The 25,845-nt window shown below is 38.7% G+C and overlaps 2 protein-coding genes across 4 annotated transcripts; one reads left to right on the forward strand and one right to left on the reverse strand.

Moving 5' to 3' along the window:
• The first annotated feature begins 68 nt into the window (after window positions 1–68).
• Window positions 69–9,282, forward strand: morn5 (MORN repeat containing 5). The gene is made up of 5 exons (XM_061061336.1): window positions 69–181; window positions 345–492; window positions 1,953–2,064; window positions 2,514–2,645; window positions 9,027–9,282. Exons 1-5 carry the CDS (start codon window positions 135–137, stop codon window positions 9,137–9,139), a joined length of 552 nt encoding a protein of 183 aa, XP_060917319.1. The 5' UTR covers window positions 69–134; the 3' UTR covers window positions 9,140–9,282.
• A 952-nt stretch (window positions 9,283–10,234) lies between these two features.
• Window positions 10,235–25,253, reverse strand: lhx6a (LIM homeobox 6a). Of its 3 annotated transcripts, none has more exons than XM_061061652.1 (9): window positions 24,708–25,253; window positions 23,759–23,830; window positions 23,365–23,547; window positions 21,549–21,670; window positions 12,818–13,038; window positions 12,389–12,489; window positions 12,164–12,259; window positions 11,769–11,974; window positions 10,235–11,644 (listed from the first exon to the last, which is right to left on the reverse strand). In XM_061061652.1, the coding sequence occupies exons 1-9, from the start codon at window positions 24,783–24,785 to the stop codon at window positions 11,584–11,586; spliced, it is 1,140 nt and encodes a 379-aa protein (XP_060917635.1). In that variant the 5' UTR covers window positions 24,786–25,253; the 3' UTR covers window positions 10,235–11,583. The 3 variants fall into 3 exon arrangements, with proteins under 3 accessions (XP_060917635.1, XP_060917634.1, XP_060917636.1); XM_061061651.1 differs by having other exon boundaries at window positions 11,800–11,974; window positions 24,708–25,252; XM_061061653.1 differs by having other exon boundaries at window positions 10,235–11,688; window positions 11,800–11,974; window positions 24,708–25,250.
• Between the last annotated feature and the right edge of the window lie 592 nt (window positions 25,254–25,845).

Below are 25,845 nucleotides of genomic sequence, written 5' to 3' on the forward strand. Positions count from 1 at the left end.
CATGTGCTCTTTGTTTCTATGTTGCCATGGCAACGGTGCACGGCGTTTACTCTCCCTAGTCCATTATTAAATCCACGCTTCATACATGTTGGTTTAATTTTCAGAAGAAAGGGCGCTAGAGAGTCAGTGTAGAAATGGATATCATTGAGAGCAGTTACAAAGGAGATACAAAAAATGACAGGTAAATTGATATATTAGTAGGCTATGTTTATATTATGATCCCATAGAGAGCCGGGTGGGATATAGCCTATAACAAATACATATTCTACGGTAGATTTAAACTAGCAATCTTTGGTAGGCAAAAATTGAAAAAGCTGTATGCGACTGTCTCTTCTCTTCCTTAGAATGGATGGAAAAGGAGAGTACACTTTCCCTACAGAAACTAAGTATGTGGGAGAGATGAAAGATGGGATGTTCCACGGCAAAGGAGTGCTGCACTTTCCAAATGGAAGTAGATATGAGGCCACCTGGGAAAATGGCAAAGCTAAACAGGTGAGGAGTTATGTGTGTGTGTGCGTGTGTGTGTGTGTGTGTGTGTGTGTGTGTGTGTGTGTGTGTGTGTGTGTGTGTGTGTGTGTGTGTGTGTGTGTGTGTTCCTGCATGCATGTCACAATATTTGCATCAAGATGCATAGCTGTGTGTTTCACATTGGATATAGTTGATATAACGTCTGGTCCCTTTTAGCAATCACTCACAATTATTGGTGTAGTTATTTGCTGTCTCTCCTTTTCCCTGCATGAAACTACACTCTCTCCTGCTTTAATGCAATCTTTATGGACTTTTGCCACAACAGCAATCACCCCCAATTATTTTCAACATTTGAGTTGTGGTTCATTTAACATGATAGCAGCTCTAAACCATGACTAACATCAGCCCAGGCGACCCTGCACCTGCATCCATACCAGCCCTGGAAAACGTATTTCCATTAAAAACAGACATGAAAACATCAAATCAATTCTCAAATTCAAGCTCTGGAAATGTTGTCCTGTAGTTGCACCTTTCCCTTCAAGCACTCAGCCTGGGGTAAAGATCTTTGACCTTTATTCCCCCCCATTTGCATTTTTATTCTCTCTACGTCAAGAAACAGAAGAAAATGTCCAGTAGGAAAAAACATTTCCTTTTGCCCTGAGTATGTATTTAATCAATTACCCCAAATTACCCAAAATAAATGCATTTATCAAGATGGAAATATTCTTTCTATAACACTTAAGCAAAATATGTTTTACGCATCCCTTTTTGTGCAAAATTGCTGAACAATAACTATTTAATTCATACTCTCAGTTAAAGTTGTATTGTTCCTTAGAGGCTGCACACATTTTTCCACTTTCCTCAAGTGGAATGTATCTGTGCTGACATCTTTGGTTTTATCTGCTGAGGTTTGGAGATTTCTATCTCCAAGACTTCTGCATTTACCCAAAGACAATGGAAGAAAAAATTAAAAAGTTTTTGTGGTGTTTAAAGCACTGAAAAGTGACATCTGAAACCTCAACTGCAAGTTATCTATCCAAGAAACCGTGTCTGGGATATATAGTAGTATAAACCCAAGACCTTCCTTTCAACAGTTTTCACCACAGCATCTTTCCGCCAAAGAAACATCCTCCAGGAAAACTGTCAGGGAAACAGTGAGTTTTTCTGGATTATCATGAACAACCCCACTTCTTCAGTTGACTTTTTCAAAATCTATTTTTTCCCCCACTGCTTTGAGTTGCAAAAAATGTAACTCAATACATACACAACACACCTAGTTTAAGTAAGTTTATTCTTTTATTATTTGGATGAACCGACTAACTAATCCTCTGTTGATCTCTGTTCTGTTGTTGTGTTGCTGTATTTGCTTTGTCTATCACAGCACTTTGTAAACATTTGTTTTTAACGGTGCTATATAAATAAAGCTATTATTATTATTATTATTATTAATGAGCATTATTTTGACATTATGCTTTTTTCAAAAGGGTTATTTTACCTTTGCTGATGGTCTGCAGTACGAGGAGCAGAACTGGGACTACTGCGATGGTTATGATAGGTGCTTCTACAGTGAGCGATGCAATGGACTTAGACCTGCAGGTTGGAATTCCTTTATGTGCTTGAGTATTCACTTATAGTGTATAGAGTGACTTATAAAGAGTGTCAGTAGTCTCCTTCCATCCGACTAACAAACAAACCCCCCTCATTCATCTTTAACTATTATTTCAGTTCTCTAATATATATAGTGCTTAATGATTCAGGAGCTATGTATATCACTGGCCTGACTGATACTGTACAATATGATCCGATTTACTTAAAAATCCTGAAGAAGGTGATTCTAGAGCCAGGTTGCTCCAAAATTAAAGTACAAAATATGAGCAACACAAAGCATAAAATACAAGGTAAATTAAAATTAGACTACGCAAAACAATGTCAAGGGAGAGGGATTAAATGCAAAGATACATTGCCTGCAATAGAATAGCAGAATAGAAGTAAGTGTGAGTACTTGTAAATCTCATGAAGACTGGTCTTCTGCTTTGTTCATACAGGGGAATCTCAGCTAACTGATCTTCATCCGCCACGTGTCATTCCTGAGGGGTGTTACGATTGTGCCGATGGTTTCTATGACCCCAATACCAAAGTCGTCACTTCCTACACTGGCAGATTCCTCAGGAATGCAGGTGAGACATGAAATATCCTGTTATTTCCACTGTTGCAGCGCTGTTAAAGATGAACGGCTACCCTCTTACTTTTCATAGTAATAATAACAATCGCTTCAATAATGGATACCCTCCAACCTGGACATATTTCAGGATTTGAACTAAAGACTGTATTATTCTCTACACTCCACAATCCAGATATGAACAGGGATAACATGATATAGAATGGTACCTCTTTTTCTTACTGTTTATTCCACATTAGTTCGTGCACATTTTTAGTTCCACTAATTTGAAGCCAGATTGGCTCCATCTCTCTGTTGAGTAATATCCAGGCATCTTAGGTGCAACAGCCAACGAAAACGAGGAAGATGAAAGTCTAGAGCAAACATGTATTTTCATTGCAAATTGAGTGTGCAAACTTAAGTTTAATGTCAAATGAAGCACCTAGACAGTGATAGATGGCTGAATATTCAACTTATTTATGTAGTGACTATGTGGCTTGTTTGCAATATTTTGCGAAATTTCCAGTAATCATTTCTTTTAGATGTTTTCAAACCTCCTTTAGTTTATTTGCAAAGAACAAAAATGTCCGTCTCTGGTAAAGCTAGTGGTTTGTTTCTGTGCCTCCATATAGAGGAACACAGTCAGGTCCATGGACATGTGATGACACTTGAACAAACTGTTCCAGTTCTTAAGTGGAAACTCCTCATGTAGATGTTCCATTTTATTTTATTACTGATATTGTTGTATTATTTTGGGAGTTAAATACTGAAGCAGGCTCATTACACACAGATGAACAATCAGCTGAATACATACAGAGAGAGTTACTGTTGTTGACTTATTGTACAAAATAGTAGCTCTTAAAAAAATAAAAGCCATTTTAGCAACCTGGCTTAAGCACACTCATAGATAAAGCCTGATTCAAAATAAATCATGTCTTTGCCCAGTTTATAACAACTACATCTCTGAACGCATATAGTGTGTCCATATGGGAAAGATTTAATAACAGTGAACCTATGGAGTGATGTTAAATGGATTATCCCTGGATTTTCTGATGGAAGCTTATGGTTACAAGTCATCTGATAAGCATGCTGCTATAGGCTGCCGCAGCCATTGAAAGAAAAAACTTTTTTTTTCTTTTGTTATTGGTCAAAAGTGGAAAATTCAAGACACATTTTTTCCACTGATCGAACGTCTGCTGTTGCCGTTCCTGATTTGAAGTGAATGCAGTCTGTCAGGAGTCCAGATAATAATTCCTAAATTCTGACATCCTCTGCCTGTCATGTCTCCTGTGATTTAACATCACCACACTGAAAACACGGCCACTTTTATTTACGTGCATCATTCACATTACTACTTTTTTATTAGACACATGCTTTGCTGTATCTTAACAAAGCCTCAATCACAAGAACATTCATTGGGTTGTTGTAGAATCTTGCTGGTCTCTTGTAACTTTGCTTTTCACTGCATTAATCCAGGAAGATATGAAATATTACAGTCTTGTATTCTTTCATCTTTAAAGAAACCAGAAACACATCTTCAATGTCTGGAGTCTCATCTGACGTCTCCTGAATCCGTTTTAGTTTGCATGTGAATTCCATTGACTTCTTTTAACCTTTACAAATGCAGACATGTGTAAAGCCATGATTCCTTGCAGAAGTTCAGCTGAGACTCACAATCTCCTTAAGGGCAAAGTGTTTGTCTGCAGACGAGCTACTCGCCACATCACACAGATTAATTCCACAAGCACACGTGTCATTTACATATGTGAGGAGAGCCACATCCTCCGCGGATGTCATCGGGATGTGTGAGAAGAACAAAAACATGTTTTGTGATTCCTTTCTTGATGCGCTAATCTTGTTCATCATCACAATCTCTGGTAGTGATCAGCTGAGAAACGCACACAGCGGAAGAATAGAAGGAATTAAGAGGAAGAACTAAACTCTGTCTAACAACACGGCTATTTTCTCTTTTGATTCAGGTTAATATGCAGCATTACAAGTGTGGGGGATGTATGTAGCTTACACATGCACTACTTATGACTACTGTCTGCCCCTGCTCATGTCTTAGTAGACATTTCTTGTGAAGGATGCTCCTGTATCCTGTACATATTTATTTTTCAAACCCGGGAGGTGAAGGCACATTTGTCAGAGTGGGTGTGAAGACAGAATTTATTGCCCCATGGCTTCCTCCCAGGATGAGGACTGCGAGGACGAGGGGACACAGGGAAGACCCACCCTCTCAAAGGGGACGTCTGCTTCTGCAAGGAAAGAGGAAGGAGCTCACCGTGTAGCCGTCACAAGTGGTGGCTGTATAGGACAGCGAAAAGAAAAAAAACATGTTGGATGATCTGGAGAAGCTGCAGAAGTGATGCATATGGAACTTGTTCCAACTGCAGATGATTCGAGTTTTGACCCCATGAACTAAACATTGTTTCAATGATTTTACTCACAATCCAGAATCGGCTTATTGCAGAGTCCTGACCTCCTTAGCAACTGTTACTAACTCACACAAACAATCCATCTTGGCACAGTGCCATCTAGCAAAACAATGGGATCTGTTTCTAATATTCCCCAAGAGGCAAGGGATTATTTCTGGACTTGAACAGATTTTTTTGCAGACTGCGTATATGGAGGGATTTGTCAAGAATACTGATGCACTATGTAGAAATGTAGGATGATAGAGGTTGGCTGGTTTGAGAAAATCTTATTAAAAGGGGAACTGCCCCATTATATGACATCACTGAATGTCTCAGCATTGAACCAAACTGTACTGATCCTGTTTATTTTACATGATGTTGTAAAAATGGTTAAAGCGCAGATTTTTCGCCCAGATGCTGGGCGGTTTGTACACACATTTTGAAGAATCCTTGAGCAAAACAGAATCCTGACCCATGATGAATAAATGTCAGTTCTGATGGAAGTGCATGTCAAATGAATGTAATCCAAGCAACACTTTTAAATGGACTGCTCTTAATGGCTTATGGTGAACTTTGGAAAACAGCTAATTATTCATAGACAAACTCTTTTTATAAACAGTCAACTCGGCAGGTCATTCAAATACCCATGACATATTTCACTTAAATCATCTATTTTAATTTTCTGATTTAATATTAAATAAGAATTGATATTGGCACTTCATTTGAGGCAGTGATTTTTATAGGTAATTCCAAGTTTAAAATGTCCCTTATTAGAATATACAGCCTTCAAAAAGCAAAATGTAACATCATTGTCCAATTTATGGTTGATCTTTTGATTTGGAAAGAAGTTGGTTGAGGAGTCAGGCGTGATTTGAATAAAAATGCTTTACACAAAAATACAAAAAGAAAGGTGTGTGTGAGTGTGTCTGGCTGCAGCTGGTAAAAATTAGCATTGAAGACTTTTGTTTCTGATTAATGTTCTTTGTGAGAGTCTAATCTCTACTTTATTTTGCTTGCAATAAGTCTCTGGGAAGAAGACGACGTCGCTGTCCTCTTTGCAGCTGATGGGGCTCATTTAAATGTGATCTTTATCTTATGGCGATACCTAAATTCTGGCCAATACCATGTGTGTTTAACATCTGAACTGGATTGAAATGAAGATGATACGTCTTACAGATAGATATTAATATTTTGCTAAAATGATGGATTAACTCTGGTTCCATTAAAAAGACAAAGATTGTGCTTGATATACAAAAAAAATAACAAAACTGAATTTCAGTATGATTGGATTAGATACTTTTTTAAACAGAGTTCAATCATTTGAGAGTACATTACAACAAACATGTGCTTGCATAGTGCTACGTCACTATATCATAGTAGAGTAGTCCATCTAAAATAAAGCCAACAGACTGAAACACAATGAGATGATTACTGTAACATCTGAAACACAAATCACATATTAAGAAAACAACGATGATTTTTATCTGCTTTCCTCCAAGCCTCCAGAGACACATAATTGGACCTAATTTTGTATCCTGATGAAGATGGTTGCCTACATTTAGAGTTAGAATGAAAAACATTTGCATAACTTTATAAGTGTAATTTCAAAAGAATGAGGGGAAAGATACATAGGCCACATCTGCACAATCAAATTTCCACCACTGACTGATTGAGCGTGTTCAGTTATTACAAACAAACACACACACATGGTCAGTTGTGTATATTCTCTCATGGTAACATACAGCAACACTTTTCAGCAGCAGCAGCATGTGCTGCCATGTTGTTTGTAGCTCTTTCCTGTTTCTGGTAGAACCGCTTCCCTTTGAAAGTCGGCACAGAAAGAGCTCCAAACTGAAAACATTCCTCAGCCAAGGAAAACACCTCTGGTGACCGAACTGCAGCCCCTCCCTTTGTCCCCGTCCAGCCGAGGTGTTTCACAGACAGATAAGATCAGTCGGGGCCACTGGGGAGTGGAACGTATCCTCACGCTGCCTTTCCTGAAACTCTCATTTTTCAAACATCTCGTTGACAAAGAAAAATCCCCTCAATTAAATGAATCCTGTAAAATGTTATGGATGGATTGATTTTTTTTTTTTTAAATAAAAGTATCTATATTTCCATGCTAGAAACAGGAAGCTGCAGCTATTTTTCTATGACGTCATCACGAAACAAAACCAAGAACTGCTCTGCTTGCAATGAATCAGAGACAGACTTGTGTAGTATGTACAGTTGAATGTTTATTTGAGCTTTCATATTCAGGTAAGTTTGATTTTACTGAAGCCTCCACTTGAAAACCAAAACAAGTATGACCCTAAATAAGTGCAAATTGTAGTTAATGTTATTTGACACAGTTCAGAGTTTGTCTCTTGATGATGTCACAGAGAGTTAAAGCTCTTTTATTTCAGTATACTTTCAATTTTATTGAATACTTTCAATTTTCATCAAAAATGTTGAATGCAAAATAGATTCATAGATTCATCCCTATGCAAATCATTGTGTGTGTGTGTGCGCGCGCGTGTGTGTGTGTGTGTGTGTGTTACTTCACAGCCATTAGACTGGAAGGAAACACTTTTCCCTCTGAGTGTATTTTAAGGATTAAGGTAAACAGACTTTAACAAGGTGCCATTATCGCTTCCACACACTCTCTCTCGCTTGCACGTTGTACAAAGGTCCAACATGAAGGTTGGTACGTTTGAGATGTTGTCAACCAGAAAACAGTTCAAAAGGTGATAGGGTCTGCACAATAAATGAAGGCGATAATACAAACCTTTTTTTTTCACTCTAAATTTGCACTACAAATTTGATACTTTCCCTATAGAACAATATGAAACATAGGCCTATCTATACATTTTTTGTTTTGTTTAACCTGCAGAATCCCAAAGCACGAAATAAAATAAAATAAATAAAAAACATTTGGCAGGTTTTAAAGTTCAATTTACTGACTACAGAAAAATATGAAATCATAAATTGTCTTTCTTCAGGCCTACTTATAGTTGGGGATATTACATGGTAATAGCAGCCACCTCTACCAATTAGGCCTACATACAGCTTAATCCTGAAATCAACGCTCCTAACTGAGGTGGGAAATATTCCAATCTAGTTATCATTAAGAGAAGCTGTGCTTTGTCGCTAATTGAGGTCAGTCAACACGTAATGACGCAGCTACGTAGACTTAAGACTCCATAATTACCTTCTCCGCTAACGACTGCGTCATAAAGACTGCCGGGGATGTTTGTGTGGCAGCTGTCCGCGAGCCCGATGCGTTCAATTGACCTCGCGATCAGAACAGGTAGTAGGGAGAGACAAGAAATAAGTAGGAGGTGTTTTTATACTTGAAGTGGCAGTTAGTGTTGACGCCCAACGCGGGCAATTACTCACAATCAGTCGGAGAGCCACAGACCAGCTCCTCCGTACAAAAGGAGTCCCTCGCGCTGTGGAACCTGCGGGTGAGGCCCGCGTGCTCCTCAAGTGCATGCAGCTGCGGGCGCTCCAGAGACGGCTCACTTCCCCTGCAATTAGCTACTCGTTTCAGTTTTAACAATGAAAAATTGGTTTATTATCAGCTCCTCTGGCAGTCATTTCGGTTTAAAGAACTGTCGTCCATTTTTTGGGTTATTATTTGTTGGTGTCTGAAGTGGCCCTGAGAAGTTATTTTCTCCTAATTGTCAGGCTTATCTTGATTTGACAAATTTACCCCACACTTGAATGGCACTTCACTTTTTCAGGCTCACACACACAAATGACCTGTGGTTTAATTATGCAGCCTATACGTGCTATTAGAGATTTGATTTGAACGCTTTAAGTGATTTCAACATAATGCACATAGCTCCTTCTGTCTGAGGTTTGTTTAGGCCTACAGTTTTCATATTCACTATAAGGTAAAAATGATGGACTACACTATTGACCACAATATTGAATGGTTACTTCACATAGTAAAAGCAAAAGTCTTAATAATACCTAATGTTTCATTTTTTTCCCAACAGATGACTCCGAGCATGAGTGGATTGTGCGGACTTGTCGGAAAGCTTGGGACGAGGTTGTTGTCGTTCATCCTGAAAACTCTTTTGCAACCCGACCTAAAGAAAGCAGCAAATGATGAGTTCAGACCGCTCTTTTCGCCTATTCATTTTTAGCGATAGCTTAGTAAAAATAAAGGAATTGTTGCACTTGTTTTTGTCTTTTATTTATAAAAGCATATGGCCTACATGTCCCTTCTTTCATTTAGCGATACAATAAATTGAGAGAATTCTAAATCTGCATGCTTTTTGTTGTTGTTGTATTTGTGATCTCACTGGTATACTCCATGACTGAATATATCTTTCCCGTTAAAAAAAAAAATCCATAAAAAGGAACAGATTAGATACAATCTTAATCTAAACTAAAAAAAATGCCTTTCATGGACTCCCTTTATGTCCAACTTAAATGACCTTATGATGCGATTTTCATCCCAGATAGGAATATTTTTTGGGCCATATACCCTGTGATGAACATTTGAATCCCAACAAACTAAGCTAAAGGTAATATAATAAATATCCATGTAGAAATATGACATTCACAGTCTACAAATAAGGCAGCTGCGTGATAATTTAATGAAAAGTTCACTAATCATAAATCATAATTCAATGCTTAATGTAGATATTTGCATGCTCTCAAAGACAAACTTTTCCAAATCATATCTTCGCTTTTGTGCAGCTAATGTTAAGAGAGCACACTCATACAGTTTGCAGATCATGTACTTATTAAACACCAATCTACCAGCTCTACTACCCTTATCTCATTAAAAAAAAAAAAAAAATGAAATTATTTTATCCACAGCAGTGAATCTGTCCTTAGATGCACCTTTCTTGCATTTTGGCTAATACATTTTTTTTTTAAATTTAAAAAAGCACTTATAACAGAATAAGAGGATTATGTTAATGCACAACCAGGACCTAATCGTGAACCAAACCTGCTCACGAGAAGCAGTTAAACATCATGCAGGATTAAAAAAAAAAGGAAATTCCGTTACTTTGTATCATTTGCAGTTTTATCATTTGAAAAAACCCTCCAGTTAAACCCAGACTTAACCTAGAGTTAGATAGAAACTTTGTGACAATTTTTCTGTTTGTGTCACTCGTGTTGTTGTCGGAACTTTAGAATTCAAATAATTCTTCATTTGTATTTCCTCAAAAATGATACATAACCACAAAAATATCACTTTCTATTTTATTGCATTTTAGTACACAAAACATTTAGGATGCACAGTCTATCAAATAAACTTTTTTGTTTTATTTCATTCAAAGTTTCTTTTAACAAAACAAAACCATTTTCAGAGGGGAAAAAGTGCTTTACAGGGATTTACCATCTCAATAAATACATGAACATTGAGGTCTTGTTGGATCCTGCTCTTCACACAATGGCCATGGCACAAAAATACAGATGCACACTCTCGACCCCTCCCAGGACACACACTCACACAAGCACACTGAAACACACACACACATACGCACACACATACAAACCCAGTCTGTTTTATATTGTACCAATACACCAACACTCAATAGTCCTCCTCGTGTGTGAGACACTCGTGGACACACGTCGAGGCTGAACAAGCAACTGTAGAAATTATAAATTAGTGATAATACAATTATTTGGAAATATGAAAATATGTAACTTGTAACATTTCAGATTTTATAGGAAACAACAAGTGCGCTTATCTCAAACTTCCCTCTGTTTCTCTGGCAGTTTAAAGAAATGTAGCTGGATTGTAGCGGTTTAAAATGTATTAGCAACTGCCTCTAATGTTACAGCCTTGATATAAATGCCCTGGCATTGTGCCTTTCCTTCATTTCAAACCAGATGCCATTTGTAGACATAAAATCAGATTTTCTTACAATAGCAGATTTAAAGTCCAAGTCGTTTGTTTTAAATAATAACAATGGAAAAGATAAGGCACACATTATTTTCATTACTTTGCAAAAATCAAATGTTCTGGTTATTTGTCCTGAAAATTTGTATCTGGAATTTTTTGAGATGTGACAATGTCATTCCTAAAGAAAATATTTCAACAGTCAACATATTTCTTTTACATGTAGGTTTCCTTCATGGTTGCTTAGAGAGACAAGAGGGCGGAGTCTTACCTCTAATGTGGTCTACTGTGTGCCTGGCACAATAACAGTCCCCTTTCATATTCCCCTCTATGACAGCTGACAGCTATCAGTCCTTTAAAACTCCTTCCACCTTTAAGTTGGAGGATGTGCGGTGGAGTGGAGGATGCTGTACATCATGTGTAGCAAAACAGGTCCTCAAGGTGGTGTAAAATTCAGTCAGTGAGTTCCTGCTTTTGAAAGCCTCTTTCTCGTTTTTGACTTCAGGAGGGATATTCCTGTCCCCAGAGTGACAAAAAAAAAAAACAAGGACGGATAAATCTTGGTTTCTTCCTCTGCCTTCCAATTATTTCTGCGGTTTCCAAATAGTCAGGGCTACCAAAAGATGTTTCTTTTCTCCAAGCTGACTTCTGCGTGACCTCCAGGGCAGGTCCAAGATCCAGAGGTTTGGGGGTCACAGGGGCCAAAGTGGTGGAACGCTAGCGGCTGAGGGGGAGCTGAGGCAGTGACATGGCCTGGTGAGAGAGACCCTGAGAGGTCAGCACAGAAAAAGGATGACCTGAAGACCACACACAAAAATACAAAAAAAAAAAAAGAATCAGAATAATGAAATATAGACAGATCTGCTTTAGAAAATACCTAGGAGTCACTGCACAAAATCCAAACTCACTGTCGATGTAACCATGCAAGGCCACCATGCGCGCCCGCTCAGGGCTGCCGAAGGGGGAGTAATGCAGCTCATCAGGCAGGGACGAGGGGATCCTGGACTGGGGATGACCTTGGGGAGCCCCACCGTGCTGGGGGGTGTGCTTTTTGTGTCTTGCTCTGCAGTTTTGAAACCACACCTATGAAGACGCAATGTAACCAGACATCATGTCGCTTTATCCTTGAAATACATTCATTTTATCTGAAACATTTTCAAAATCATGAAGGGTGGACAAAACTGTGAAAAATATATTCAGTATTTTATTTTGTTATTATCAGCACTCTACTAAGATTAGACTTAGAGGAGATGAGTATTTGTGTGAACTGACCTGTATAACTCTCCTGCTGAGGCCTGTCATGTCGGCTAGCTTCTGTAACGTCTGGGCATCTGGATTGTTGTCCTGGGCAAACTGAGCCTGCATGATCTGCATGTTGAGTCAGATTATTAGCACAAAATCAAGCGCTTCTCAGATCCAATCAAGGCGAGATTGCTGACATTATTATTTACATAATAAGCTGTATTAAAAACATGTTCTTTGTTTTCTGTGTCTGACCTGTAGCTGTTCTGCAGTGAAGGATGTCCGTGCTCTTTTGGCTGGTTTGGGTTGACTGTCTTGTTCTGTCGGAACGGCTCCTTCTAATGTGATACCATTACCTGAAAAACAAAGACAGAAATTAGATCCTGCAATGAAGATTTTGAATTTTGTATCAAAAGGGTATTGAACTCTTGAAACATGACCAAGTGAGCCTCTAATCATATTTATCCACCAGAATCAAAAGGAAACAGAAGGAAACATGGCAAACGTGTTAATTAAAAACAACATTGTAATAAATGACTTAAGACAAAGGTCAATTGTGTTATGACAACTTTATGGAGCTGCAATATAAAAAAATAAAATCCACAAATTCTGATAACCGCTTAAACAAACATCTGGACATCCACAAAGAGCCATTACATTAAATCTGCCTGATCCAGCACTCACCACTCTCAGCCGCTCGTTTGAGGTTCTCCACCATGGTGTCATAGTGGATCCTACACAGAACCTTCTCCTCCACCAAGCCAAACTCCTCACCCGTCGACAACTGCCTCTTACAAGAGAAGCAGGCAAAACATGCCAAGTGGTATGCGTTTCCTCTGGCACGCCGCACCCAGTCACTGGCGTATATCTGGCGTCCGCAGCGGGCACACTTAGTACCAAACCTACTGTGAGGGAGAGAAAAAGAGGAGAGAAAAAGAGGGGAGGGAAAAAAGAACGAGGTATTAGTTTATACTGTATAAGCAACACAGTGGAGAAAATACACATTTTATCACAAGGCCATTTCCAGGTAGCGGACACAGAATTTAACAAACGTCCTTTTCTTTTGGAACATCTCAAGAGAGCTGAAGTCAAAATAAATGTTTTTCAATTTGAAGTTTTGGCAGAACTCAAAGGGGTTTAAGGAAGAAACCTTGGAGGAGGATATCGACCCTCAGAAAAAGACTCCTGGCTGCGGCTGCAAGCTGAGCTTTGAATGCAAACAAACCAACACCTGCAATTTCCTGGCTGATGCATGAAGGCCCTGACACATGCACACGCTCACACACAAACACAGACACAGGGGAACACACATGGAAACCGGGGTGGTTTTACACAAAGTGGAAGACGAAGAAAGACTTGCATGACATCACTCGAGATTGTCGCGCTGTAACTGATAGCAACAGTGAGGTCAGGCTGCATATAAACCTAAACCACCTGACTTACTGTTCTAAATGGGTGAGGGGGTTGAGGGGCACTGAGGGGGGAGCGATGAAAGATAGATGGTCAGAGAGCGGGCGGCCTACATTTGTTTATCAAATAAATTACAACAATTCCTCAAAGAAATGTATGTCTGAAATTCACAGATTTAGATAATTTGTAAATATTGAATAACCATAAGATTCCTATTGACATAAGTGTGCTCCCACTGCTCCACCAGCATCGTGTGATGTGCATGAATTGATTAGTGCTAATGGGCAGTTGGGTCCTTAACGTGGCAGCCTCTGGTATCAGTGTGTGAATGTTGCCTGAGTGGGTGAACGTGACATGTAGTGTAAAAGCCCTTTGAGGAGAATAGAAAAGCGCTATAGAAGTTCAAGTCTATTTACCATTTACACTGTGTGGCACTCACCCCAACTACAATTCAATTTGTTAAAATGGGTCTAAACTATGACCTTTTTTGTTGTTGTTTTTTTAGGCTGAGTAGCTTCCATTACATCTGGGTGTTGTCATTTTTGCAAATTTAATTCAAACAGTGCATTATGATGCACTCGATGTTACCTACAGTTGCAGGATTGTGGGATTGAAACATATCGCCATGAAGTCACCAATAATAAGGTTAAAGCTGATGTTATTCTTTATTGTTGTTAATGTCAAATAGTCCTCTTAAAAAGACAAAAATCATACAACGCAATACTCCCTTCCAATATTCTTTTCCATACCATAACTGTGGTACGCTGACTAAATCAAATTTAATCTGTGAAAAATTGTCATAAAAATATAGTTATGTTAAAAGAGCCTTTTTTTAAAAGCTGGGCACTGTAATTGACTAGAGCAATTTCAGCAGCTGTTTAAAACACATTGGGTGTTTAGTGAGAGTACAGCAGCAGGTATAGATCTCACACATAATTGCCAACGGTCATTGTAATAAAAAAACAACAGGTCAATAAGTACAACAGTGTACTGATTGACTCGTTGTTTTATATAGTTTTAATATAACAAGAGGGTTCTATTGCAAAAAGGAATATGCTTTTTCAAACCTTGTCTGAACACACATCACTTTGTTATTTTAGGTCTTTTACTAGGATTTAAAAAAAAATATGAAAACGTCAAATATCTGCATCCTTATTCTCTAAGTGAGAGAGGTTTCACTGAGCAGCTGACACTCAAACACAACTGAAATAAAATACAAATTTCCTTCTTAACACTAGAAACAAAAGTGAATAAGCGCCTCTTTTAAATAGCACATTAGGGGTTTAATGAGCATAAAAGGCTTTAGGTTTGAGAAGGTTATGGTTAGGTTAAGAGCCATTGTTGGGGTCAGCAGCTGCCAGTTCTGGAGTGGGAGGCAGCTTGAGAAAAAGTGCTGCCTCAAGAGTAAAACTGAATAACAGCGGATTGTATGTTCGTTTTTTTCTTACTCAAATTGGAAGCATTTCCATATTGATGGGATTATTCTGTAAAACAGACAGAGACCTCTAGAGCGTATGTGACTCAACATTTCTGACAGTCGTACGAGCACATGTAGCTACTCACACAAGAAAAGCAGAGCATCACAAACACGAGCCAAATTCAAATAGCAGGCAGTAGTTGAAAGGTATGAAGGAGGCTAGAACTGGTGAGGGCAGGATAAAAAGAGCAGACATGGAGAGAGGAACGAAGTGGCTGAGGGAAATGGCAAAGTAAATAGCGTGGATGGCAGAGAGAGCATGGGGACGGAGAGCACACGGGTTGCCAAGTGAGTGGGTTTGGCAGTGCATCAGTGCTCTCAAGTCCACTCTATCTGGGATGAAAGCATAGTATATCGCTGACATCTCAAAAACTCCTGACTCTTTTCATGTTTATTAGCTTGTTGAGCTGAAGACTCATTTTCCTGTGTACAATATGGAAGAGAATATTTGTTGGGAATCTTTAAATGGCTACCGTGTGAGGATCTGTTTCATTCAGCATCTGCCTTCACATTTAATTCACCATATTCAAACAATCATTTCCCCTGATGTCATGCTCATGGTGGGAGGCTCAAATGTTGTTGCTGTTATATGCTGTTATAATGTTATACTGATTTCCCCCCCAGGCTTTATAAATAAAGGGTAATCAACAATCTTTTCACATCACTTCTTATATTGATCAGTGACCAAAAAGACTATTAAGTACAAGTAAAAAAACATACATTTGATAACACACTATCTACAGTCACACATTAACATAAGCCACTTAAAGACACAGAGACAAGAATACTACCATTGGCTAGGCTAACACTGTGCTAACTGAAAATGTTACTGTTTTGTAGCATTAAACAACACGATAAGAAAAGTTTACATTCCTAGCCAACACAAAGATATAAATGGATAGTGAAAATCCACAGGGAAACTTGCCTGACTCAAGAAAAACCCCAACATATTTGATACCTCATTCCCATGAGACAACCGTTTGAGATTTGCTTTTGCTTATGTCTTACGCCTACTACTTAATATATAGCAAACACTGACTTAGTTTATTGACAGTAAGAGTCAATTTCAAGTCATCTCATTTAACCATGTCCCAATTTAAGTAATGTTAGCTAGGAGGTGTTGTTTGCTATAATTAGCTGTTTTGAAATGTTAGGTAACAAGTCATCAGATATCCAGTTTCACTTTGCCCAATCTCCCTCCAGTTTTCCACTGTTTATTGTGTTTTACTTGCTGAAAACTTGAAAAGCAATTAAATAATTTCAGTAATTGTCAGATAACCTACATAATAACAATTTACAACTTGAAATAAATACAGCAATACAATATTTTACATTAGCATTTCAGCTTTGCTTTCCTTGAGCGAAACGTCCAATGTGTGAATTATGGTTGTCACTGTTAATACAACAATGTCAAAGAATCTACATTTCACCACGCCTGTTATTTCTCATTACAAACAAATTACCGTATGTGAGGTTAAAGTATTTGTAGTTACCATTAAATAAAATTAGCTGGCATAGCACTGACAAGTTAAGTTCTCACAAATATGTTCAACTTAAGCAAAAAAAAAAAAAAACCTCTTAAAACCCAATAAAGCCATTCCGGAGACAAATCGTCTACTTGACTTACTGTTCAGTATGTACTAAGTATCATTTTAAATTGTTACGAGGATTTCAAGTCTGTTCCTACAGTAAGGAGGAAAATATTGTGGAACGTTGTAGCTAATCTAGCATGACAGCTTGTCAGTTTCATGCTCCAAGACAGAACCCAGAAAAGCTGCAAATCATCCCTTTTTTTTACCCCCCTCCTTCTCCTCCATCTTCATCCCCTCTTCCCACCCTTCTTATTCCTTGTGTTTTTTGTGTCTCGGTTTGTCCTTTAACAAAAAACCTGCAGTTTATTTTTTAGCAATTCAATCCTTACAGCCTCCATATCACTCACAAGAGGGAAATCATGCACAGCAAAACTCCCCCCCAGATCTCTCCTATTTGCTTCTGTTGGCTACATTCTTTTGTCTAATCTTTTCTCTATGTATCAGTAATTCACCTGCTGCTTCAAGGAGGTTTTGAGGAGGTACACGTTTTTTGGATTATTGCTGATGTGCTATGAGAATACTGTAATCTTTATTAGATTTGTCCAACGATATTCCCTGCTTGACTGCGGTTTTAAAACGCAAGGTTCATGTTCGGCCTTTGTGGAAATCTGAGAATGGAAAATTGATCTAAATAATTTAGAGTCAACTTCTTTTCACCGATTTTACAAATGATTAGGATTTAACTTAAAGCCTACATGATTTTTTTTTTAATGCACTAACACTTCCATAACTGTGACTTAAATTCTTCTTTACAAATGTCACTCCATTAAACTTCATTAACTCAGCAGTCTTTATTTAAATGTGTAGTATTGTGTGACAGATGTCTTATTAGAATTTCAGTTAATTCAGTTCTTTATAAAAGTCAGATCACTCTTTGTACTGTCTCTTGTCACTGTTGCTATGGATACCTAATCAGCATACCAGAGGTGGGTGGGTGTATGAATAATTACTATTACAATACACACACATTTACACATAAAGAAAGACACACACGCACACATCTCACCCACAAAGTTCCCTACATACACAGAATCTGGTTACACTGTCAGTATCCCAGGGTGCCTCTGATTAGTTCAGCAATGCAACTTCCTGTGTGGCCTGCAGCTCAAGAACGAGGATGATGTTACTACGGAGAGAGGTGAGGGAGGGGCGGATCGAGGCGAGGGGGGTCAGGGGAAGAAACTGATAAAGACAAGGTTTGGGTATGAATGTGTGTGTGTGTGTGTGTGTGTGTGTGTGCGTGTGTGCGTGTGTGTGTGTGTGTGTGTGTGTGTGTGTGTGTGTGTGTGTGTGTGTGTGTGTGTGTGTATGTGTGTGTGTATGTGTGTGTGTGTGTGTGTGTGTGTAAGCCCCTGAGGCCTGACATGGGTTTGAGAGGCACAGCATGGGCTCTGTCCTTCGCCCCCCTATCCCGACATACACATATACCCCCCCTCCACCATACTCACTCACACACACATATATGGAGGGCAACCCAGTCTGATTTCCTGCTATTACGCCCCATTAAAGTAGCTGTCAGTCCAAAGCCAGATGAGAGGCTGACACAGATGAGGAAATATCTCCAGAGGTTTGAAACCAGCCCAGAGGATCTGGACTCACAGTGGTGTTTAGCCTTGTTTAAATCTGGCCTAAACCCAAAATACAGTTTATATTTACAGAGGTAACCTTTGTTCAGGCCCCTTCACTGCAGCAAAGCTGCACTGTTACTGCCAGAGCCTCTAAATATTTTTTCTTTACCAGTGTGACGTCCAAGGATATCAAATATTATTATGCAAAGGAGAATTTTTCTCTCATGACTGTAACCATTTTTAGGAAAAAAATTACAGCCATGGTCAACAGTTTGACCTTCAATATGGCCTGACTATCAAATGTAATTCCTTATCACATTGCTTGTCACTCATCCCTTCACACAGTAAGTACAGTTATCCCACAGCCAGGAGTGAAACTTGAATAAATGCAGTGTTATTGTACAGGCTTTGGACATTCAAAATTACAAATTCTTTATCTTGTTAAGGTGGTTGAAAGAGTAGCACATGAATGCAGTAGAAACAAATACTTTACCAATGAAAGAAAATCTGAGGATTGTAATGTGTGATTTAAATCTAACTTTCACATGATTTTAGGCTTAGTTTTTTAATCACGGCTACTCTGCTTAAATAGTCAGTTTTAGAATGATTTATTTAGCTGTAAGCTGCACCCATTTATTTTCTCCATTATTACAGATGTAGGGAACAGGATTACCTTATTTATGTGGTGTAACAAATAACTAAGATGTTGGAGCATCAAAAAACATTTTTCATCCCAGGTAACAGGTATAGGCTATATCTCATCGGCTAAGATAATTTTGTTTAAGCCAAGGCTAGCTGTAGCTCAAGAGCTAACTTATGACTAGCCTTTCTGTATTCTTGTTTTCACATACTGTTTTGAATAATTACGAATTTCTGGTTCTTATGGATTTTAATTTAATAAAAACTAATGTCAAAGGTCTGATTCAGGCCTTAACTCAATCAGAACGACATATTGTTGTTATTGTTTTTTGGCTTTAGGTGGCAATGGGCTAATTCACAAATGTTAGAAGTACAATGCAGCCATTAAAGCCTCAAGAGTTTGAGTTTGAAGCTGTTCCACTTCATGTTTTTTTTAATCGATTTGAGTTACGGTTCACAGACACTGAACCCCTCTGCGCACAGATTAATATAAAACGGCTGTTTAAATGTGTGTACTCTGTCTTTACTATATGCTAATCATTTTCATCCCTATCCTGATGTTAACACTTGTATTGCATTGCTTTGCATTCACAACTACTCTATTTCACATAATTACAATGCAGGATTTCACTGATGAGTATATTATCTGTAACAGCTTCATCGCTGCCACTCATTACCATTTGTCTGACACTCGGACATATTTTGAATCCTCTTTGCATATTCAATAGCGGCTCACAGTCCTGGGAGCAGAGCTGAGGGTGAGAGGGGCGAACGGTGAAGAAGCATTTAAATGGGAAGGGTCAGGTAAAATATTATTATGATGTGGCCGGGCAAACACAAATCTCCATTTTGTGAAAAAACAAGCAAAATGATTGGCAGCTTCTGGACATGCATAAATAAACAGAGATCTCAGTGTATGTTTATCTGTGTTTCACTGTGTGTACGTTCTTTTGAGTTTTAAAAGGAGGCAATGTTTGCAGTGCTTCCTTGCTAATATTGGCATGTAAATCATATTCATGCTTTCATATTTAGCTGTGTGTCTATGTTTAAGTGTGTACATAACTGTTTTAGTGTGTGTTTTAAGTTTGGATAAGAGTCTCATTCAGATCAGAAACATGCTGACCAGGCACTCGGGGAGGTCTAATTGCTGGTCTGGAGGCCTGAGGGTCTGGGGTGGAGGACGACTAATTGCTGGTGATTATAAACCTCAGAGCGGTGGACTGGTCTCAGGTTTCGATCCGATACACACCAAAGCTCACTCACTGCTCCAAGCACTCACACACAAACTGATGTGCAAAACATGGGTCTATACAACATATGCAGCACCTTCAGGCTACGGCACAGAATTTGACTAAATACTGTTGCTGGTGTGAACCCCATTTAACCTCAGATACCACACACACATGCACACAAGCACAAACACACACAGTCAAAAATGAAAGTGAATTAGAATCTATGAGTTAAAATAAATCTGACAACCAAGACTAATTCCTCCTCAGCAGTAGAAAAAAGAAACAGCTACAGTACATGTTGAATGAATGCAACTTGTTCATTGTAAATTGTTAACCCTGTTCTCTCTTGACAGATAGATAGATTGATAGATAGATAGATAGATAGATAGACAGATAGACACATAGATAGATAGATAGATAGATAGATAGATAGATAAAGTGTGACTTGTGTTTAATTTATTATGAAACAGATTGCCTGCTTAAATGCCTCACAGTAGTTATAAAGTAGTAGTTATAAAGCACATAACATGATTATTTCTCTTTGCTTTGTTTGAATCTCAGACAATTAAAATCAACTTTGTGATAGGCCTATGTTTTTATTTGACAGCAACCATTCACTTTGCCACATTTAGGAGATAATAAAGCACAACGATGTCAAGTGGAATGAAGTAACATGTATGCTATTATAAATGTGGCAATTCTTCTTTGTTGTGAATTTTGTACTTCTTGCATTGTTGCCTACATGGACCAACTAAACTAGGCAACGTCTTGACTGACCTTGTAGATTTCTGCATAAGTAGTGTATAGTGTCCCTCTCGGTATAATAAAATCGCCACTGTGTGCTTTATATTGCGTGGATAACTGCCTAATGTGTTTGGGTGCGTCTCGTGCTTGTGTGTGCATGTGCGTGTGTTGGGTGTGAGTTACACTCTTACAAGACGGAAAGTGTAGGCCTTTCATTTTGTGGCCAAAAAAAGATCAGGTCAAGGGTCTGGCACGATCAACCGGAAAAAGACATATCAATGCGCCTCTTAAAATCTCCGTTAATCTCCGTTAAAAAACACAGTAGGCAGGGCTATAGTAGAAGTCCACAGTCTTTGCCACGTTCTTAAGATTAACTAAAGAATTTCCTAAACAGCCTACGTTTTCTTTTTGTAGCATATTTTAAGTTTTGAATAGTCATAACAAAACCTCTTTCAGCCAGGCTTAACAGGGTGCACTAAATACTTTGTTACAGACTTTGAGGATTTTTCAAAAGGTCTTTCAAGATCACATTTAACCCGCATCCATCTCAAAAGAAGAGAGAGAGAGAGAGAGAGAGAGGGAGAGAAGGAGAGAGAGAGAGGGAGAGAGAGAGTTTGTACATGTGTGCAAGTTTGAAAGAGAGCGAGAGAGTGAGATAGGGAGTAAGAGATGGGGGAGATAGGGAGACGAGGGAGGGTTGTGTGTGCAGAGTGGACGTGGTATTTTGAAAATAGGGTCATAAACTTACCCTACCTGAAATAATCCATTTTACAGAAGATCTCTTTGTTTTTGATGTAGCAGCTGCTGTGCTGACGTAGTGACGTCCTGCAGACGGAACACTCCAGACAGCGCACGTGCCAGATCAGGTTGTTCACCTGCGAAGAGGCGACAGATATGTCATCACACACATTGATGATGTATCACTGCAGCAGGGACTAAAAGCGTGCCTGTGTTGCTCTGATGATTTTATATAATGTTTCTTTATTTTTTTGCAGCTTATCTGCGATGCCCATTTGGGCCTCTATGAGTTTATATTGGAGTAAATATATTTTGATTTTTTGTAAAGCTATAGGCCAACACGTCTACATCTTATTATAGGTTTATAGCCTAGTTTTAGGATCGACGGTTTCAGCTGACTTCGAGCCCTTGAACATTGTAATAGACTCTTTAGCATTGTATTATCTTTAGTATGCTATTTTACAACAATTAGTAATAACGGAAATCAGAGCATAAATGTCAGTCATTGAAAATAAATGTTCAATATGTTAGAATAACTGATAAAATTATTGGAACAAATTTGAATGTTTACAGAAGCAAATTTTAAAATATAGCATAGGCCTAGCCTGTAGGCTATGCGATTGAAATTAGCCGCATTATTTGTGCTCATGTTTAGGCTACTGTGTTATATATTCAACCGAAAATCTAGTCTCAGCTTATTCATAATACACACAAAAGTTGAAGTGGAACTTAAGATATTTCTATTGCTAAATAAACAACTAGTGTTTAAGGTGTCTACAGTTGACATAAAACACTATAGAGAATAATTCGTTTTATGAAAAGGGAACTAGCAGGCTACTACTAGATTGACTTTTTTTAAGGTTAATATGGTACAAAAGTGAGATTTTAATTTAACATCAATTTTATGTATTTTCATTATTTATTATCAACATTTTAAATGTCGTGTTTTTCAGTCAGTTAAAACGAAAATAAAAGATCGTTCCATATGAATAGAAGTTTTAGATAATATCATCAGAGGGCTTTCAATAGGCTACACACATCAACAAAAATAAATAGATTTATTTAATTGACAATTCTAAAAATATTCAAATATTTGTTATATTCTGAATATGGTTTTAAAATTATATTGGCCTGTTCAAATGAAATAGTCTAACTGTCATAGTATTTCTTGGCCGACAGAAAAAAAATGTTTTCCTTGCGTTATCTGTTCCTCCGTCAGATTATCAACTAATGATCTTCACTTCCTGACAAACACACCCATTAGCAATACTAAAGACTGCTGGAAGCACGCGGGCGCACGCGACAAGACGCGTATTTAGCCTACACGGGGGCTTTAAAACTGAGAACCAAAACATCCTGGTTGTATCTGCGGGCTCCAAAACAGCTCTGCTGCTTTTATTTTGTTATCTCAAATATAACAATTCTGCAAACATTTAGGCCTAATTCACTGATTGATTCAGGAACTATAATTAATTCATTAGGCCTATAATATATTTATATTAATTATAAAATAAGTTAAAGTATACGTGTGTAGCTATTAGTGTAGTCCAACTGTGCTCTATTTGGTAGGTTTATATATTTATAGGTTAGGTGATATTTCTTCCCCTTTTCGTATTTTTTTACTTTGTTGTTTTTTTCATTCTCACATAAAGATTAAATTCAAAGATAATGTCAGGCTTTTTGTGAATGGCTATTCAACAACACAGTAGAACAGTCCCAAACCTAGTAGGTCTCCCAGGGACTAAGCATGTCACTAAGTTAAAAAGATGGCCATAAAAAAACTTTTTTTTAACAAGCCCCCCACCCCTCCACAGTTTTCTCTGCCTCTCACCTTCAGCAGGTATCTGTCCAGGATCTCCTGCCCACAGCTGGCGCACACGTTCTTCCCGTTGGAGGGCACCGAGCTGGTGGTGGAGATGGGCGAGCACACGGAGGGGGTGGACGGGGTGCTGGGAGACGAGCGTGTGTCCTCCCGCTCCATGTTGGACCGCTGCGATTCTCCGTCCGAATGAGACTGCAAGAGATCATCGACACAACACAATGTTACTGAATACTCTTCAACCCACAGTTTGCACATGTCGCTATTTTCAGTATGTTATGTTATTTGTAAAAACGCGTGCATAATTCCCACATGTGTAAAGATCTATAGGCGATTAACATCAGTTCTAACTTGCACTGAAAACTGAAGATGTAGTCAAAGCAAAAATAAGCAATAAAGGTCTCACCATTGGCGTGTGTTTCGAGTCCACACTGCAGCGCGAGCCTCCCGGTGTGCCCTGATGCTCCGTACAGATCACCTATAAGACAACGATCAGTAAACGACAGGTCTTCTTCACTTTCCCCGTCTCATCGTCAGCTGAGAAATCCTCGGGACACATTTGCAGACAGCTCTCCAAGGCTACTCCTATTTAAAGTAGGCTAGTCCTGACAATAAACCCCGGTTAAAACTGTTAAAGGGCCCCCGCAACAAAAGGCACATTTTAATGAAGCTATTTCAATTTGGATTGATTTTTCCCTTCCCCTTAACCCATGCCTCTCACAATAATAGTATTTTCTCCGCAATCCAGGACACGAGAGTGGAGGGGGGAAAAACTACCTGTAATTACAAATAGCTCGAAACGCTGCGGATAAGAGGGACCCAGAGTGTCAATTTCAACTGTCAATCAGAAAAAGGCAACGGGTCACCCAAAGAATTGCAAATTTGATTTTTAATGGCTGTAATTAAAATCCAATTCTTCTCAGGCGAATTGGCAGCGCTCGAGAGGGCTCGCGGACCGCAAATCACGCTATTCATAACAGAGTGGCGCGTGCCTCTTCACAGCGGCTGGCGCGTGCAGCTGATCTCAGTACACAAGCGATGATTCTTGTGACATCACAGAGAGACAAAACAAAACTCACACACAACGCTGCGGGCTGCAAATAAACTGCTCGTGTTTGATACGGAAAATGGATCAAAGGGTTTTTTTTAAAAGACAAAGGAAAAATTGTTGCATTCAAATTGGCCTTACCCTATAAAAAAGACCTGTGTAAAAACATTCGTAGTTCAGCATCACCACACACACACACACAAATAAATCTGTCTAATTCACACACCAAAGGCTCAGCGAGCCTAAATATGCTACGCCTCCAAATTTAAACTTTTACGCACAGTTGAACTCACAGCCTTTTCTGTACCTGTTTCGTGGGAATTCCTTCGGATAGAATCTTATTTCCCTCTGAAAGAGGGGACAAAACTTCATTTTTCCAGTACATGAACCCCTGCAGTCTCACAGCGTACAGTGTCTCCAAACTCGGTGCGTGGATTCAGGAGAAGACTCGGCGATGGGCGTCTGAACTTGTAGCATCCGTACTATGCGTGCAGGGTTCGGGTAACTGGCTCACAGGCTCGTTTTGAACGCAAAATGCTATTTCTCTGCAAGCGATGTTGTGACTGCCACTAAAAGAAAGTGGATAAGATCTGAATCTTTGCAGAGTGCAGGAGCTGCTTGCTGCTCCAGAGAGCCTTATTTAGAACAGAAAGATTTCTTCCTTTCTCCCGTGTCCCCCCTCTATCCACTTTAGGGAAAGAGTCTGACTACAGGAAATGAATCAGATTGAGGGGTTGGCAGTTTTTACTCCAAGGCTCCGTTGGTGCAGGAGAGAATGCAAAGTCGAAGAGAGCAGAGGAGCGGAGTGACTGTGCAGAGCTTTAGTGAAAGTTTGCGCGGCTCTCTGGCCTGCCTCACAGTTAAAGAAGGGGGAGGGTGAACAGTTTCATATGCGTGAGAAGGGTGGACACACTTTGGAACAGTTATGACAGAAACTCAGTCAAACTCTGCTACTCTGTTCGATATCCCACACATTTATAGCGTCTGCCAGCGAAGAAAATACCAAATGCAAATTATAGTTACTCATATAATTGTCATAGGCTATATTTGCTACTACAAATATACAACTAGACCTGGATCGACTGCAACATAATAGTTAACATGCTCGGCATATAAATAGACATTTTTATATGCAGCGTCTCCATAGGCTGTAGCATATGTAGGTTCATGATGGATATTCTCACACACAAAACGAACACGATACCATAGGCTTATTTAAAAATAAATGAATAAAATATATAATGCAAAACTAAATAAAAATGTTTAAAGCCATCTTACGGATTCGACCCATTAATCACTTAATATAAAGTTAATTCATTTCACTTTTAACTGCTTTTGTTTTCGTTCTAACAATGGTTATCAAAAATGTAAATTAAGGTTAACGACATAATAAAAATGTCGCTATTGTGATTGGCAGGGCAGAAAAAATTATAAAGACAATAATT

This window comes from Labrus mixtus, chromosome 17 (genome assembly GCF_963584025.1).
Source record: "Labrus mixtus chromosome 17, fLabMix1.1, whole genome shotgun sequence".
NCBI classification, from domain to species: Eukaryota; Metazoa; Chordata; class Actinopteri; order Labriformes; family Labridae; genus Labrus; species Labrus mixtus.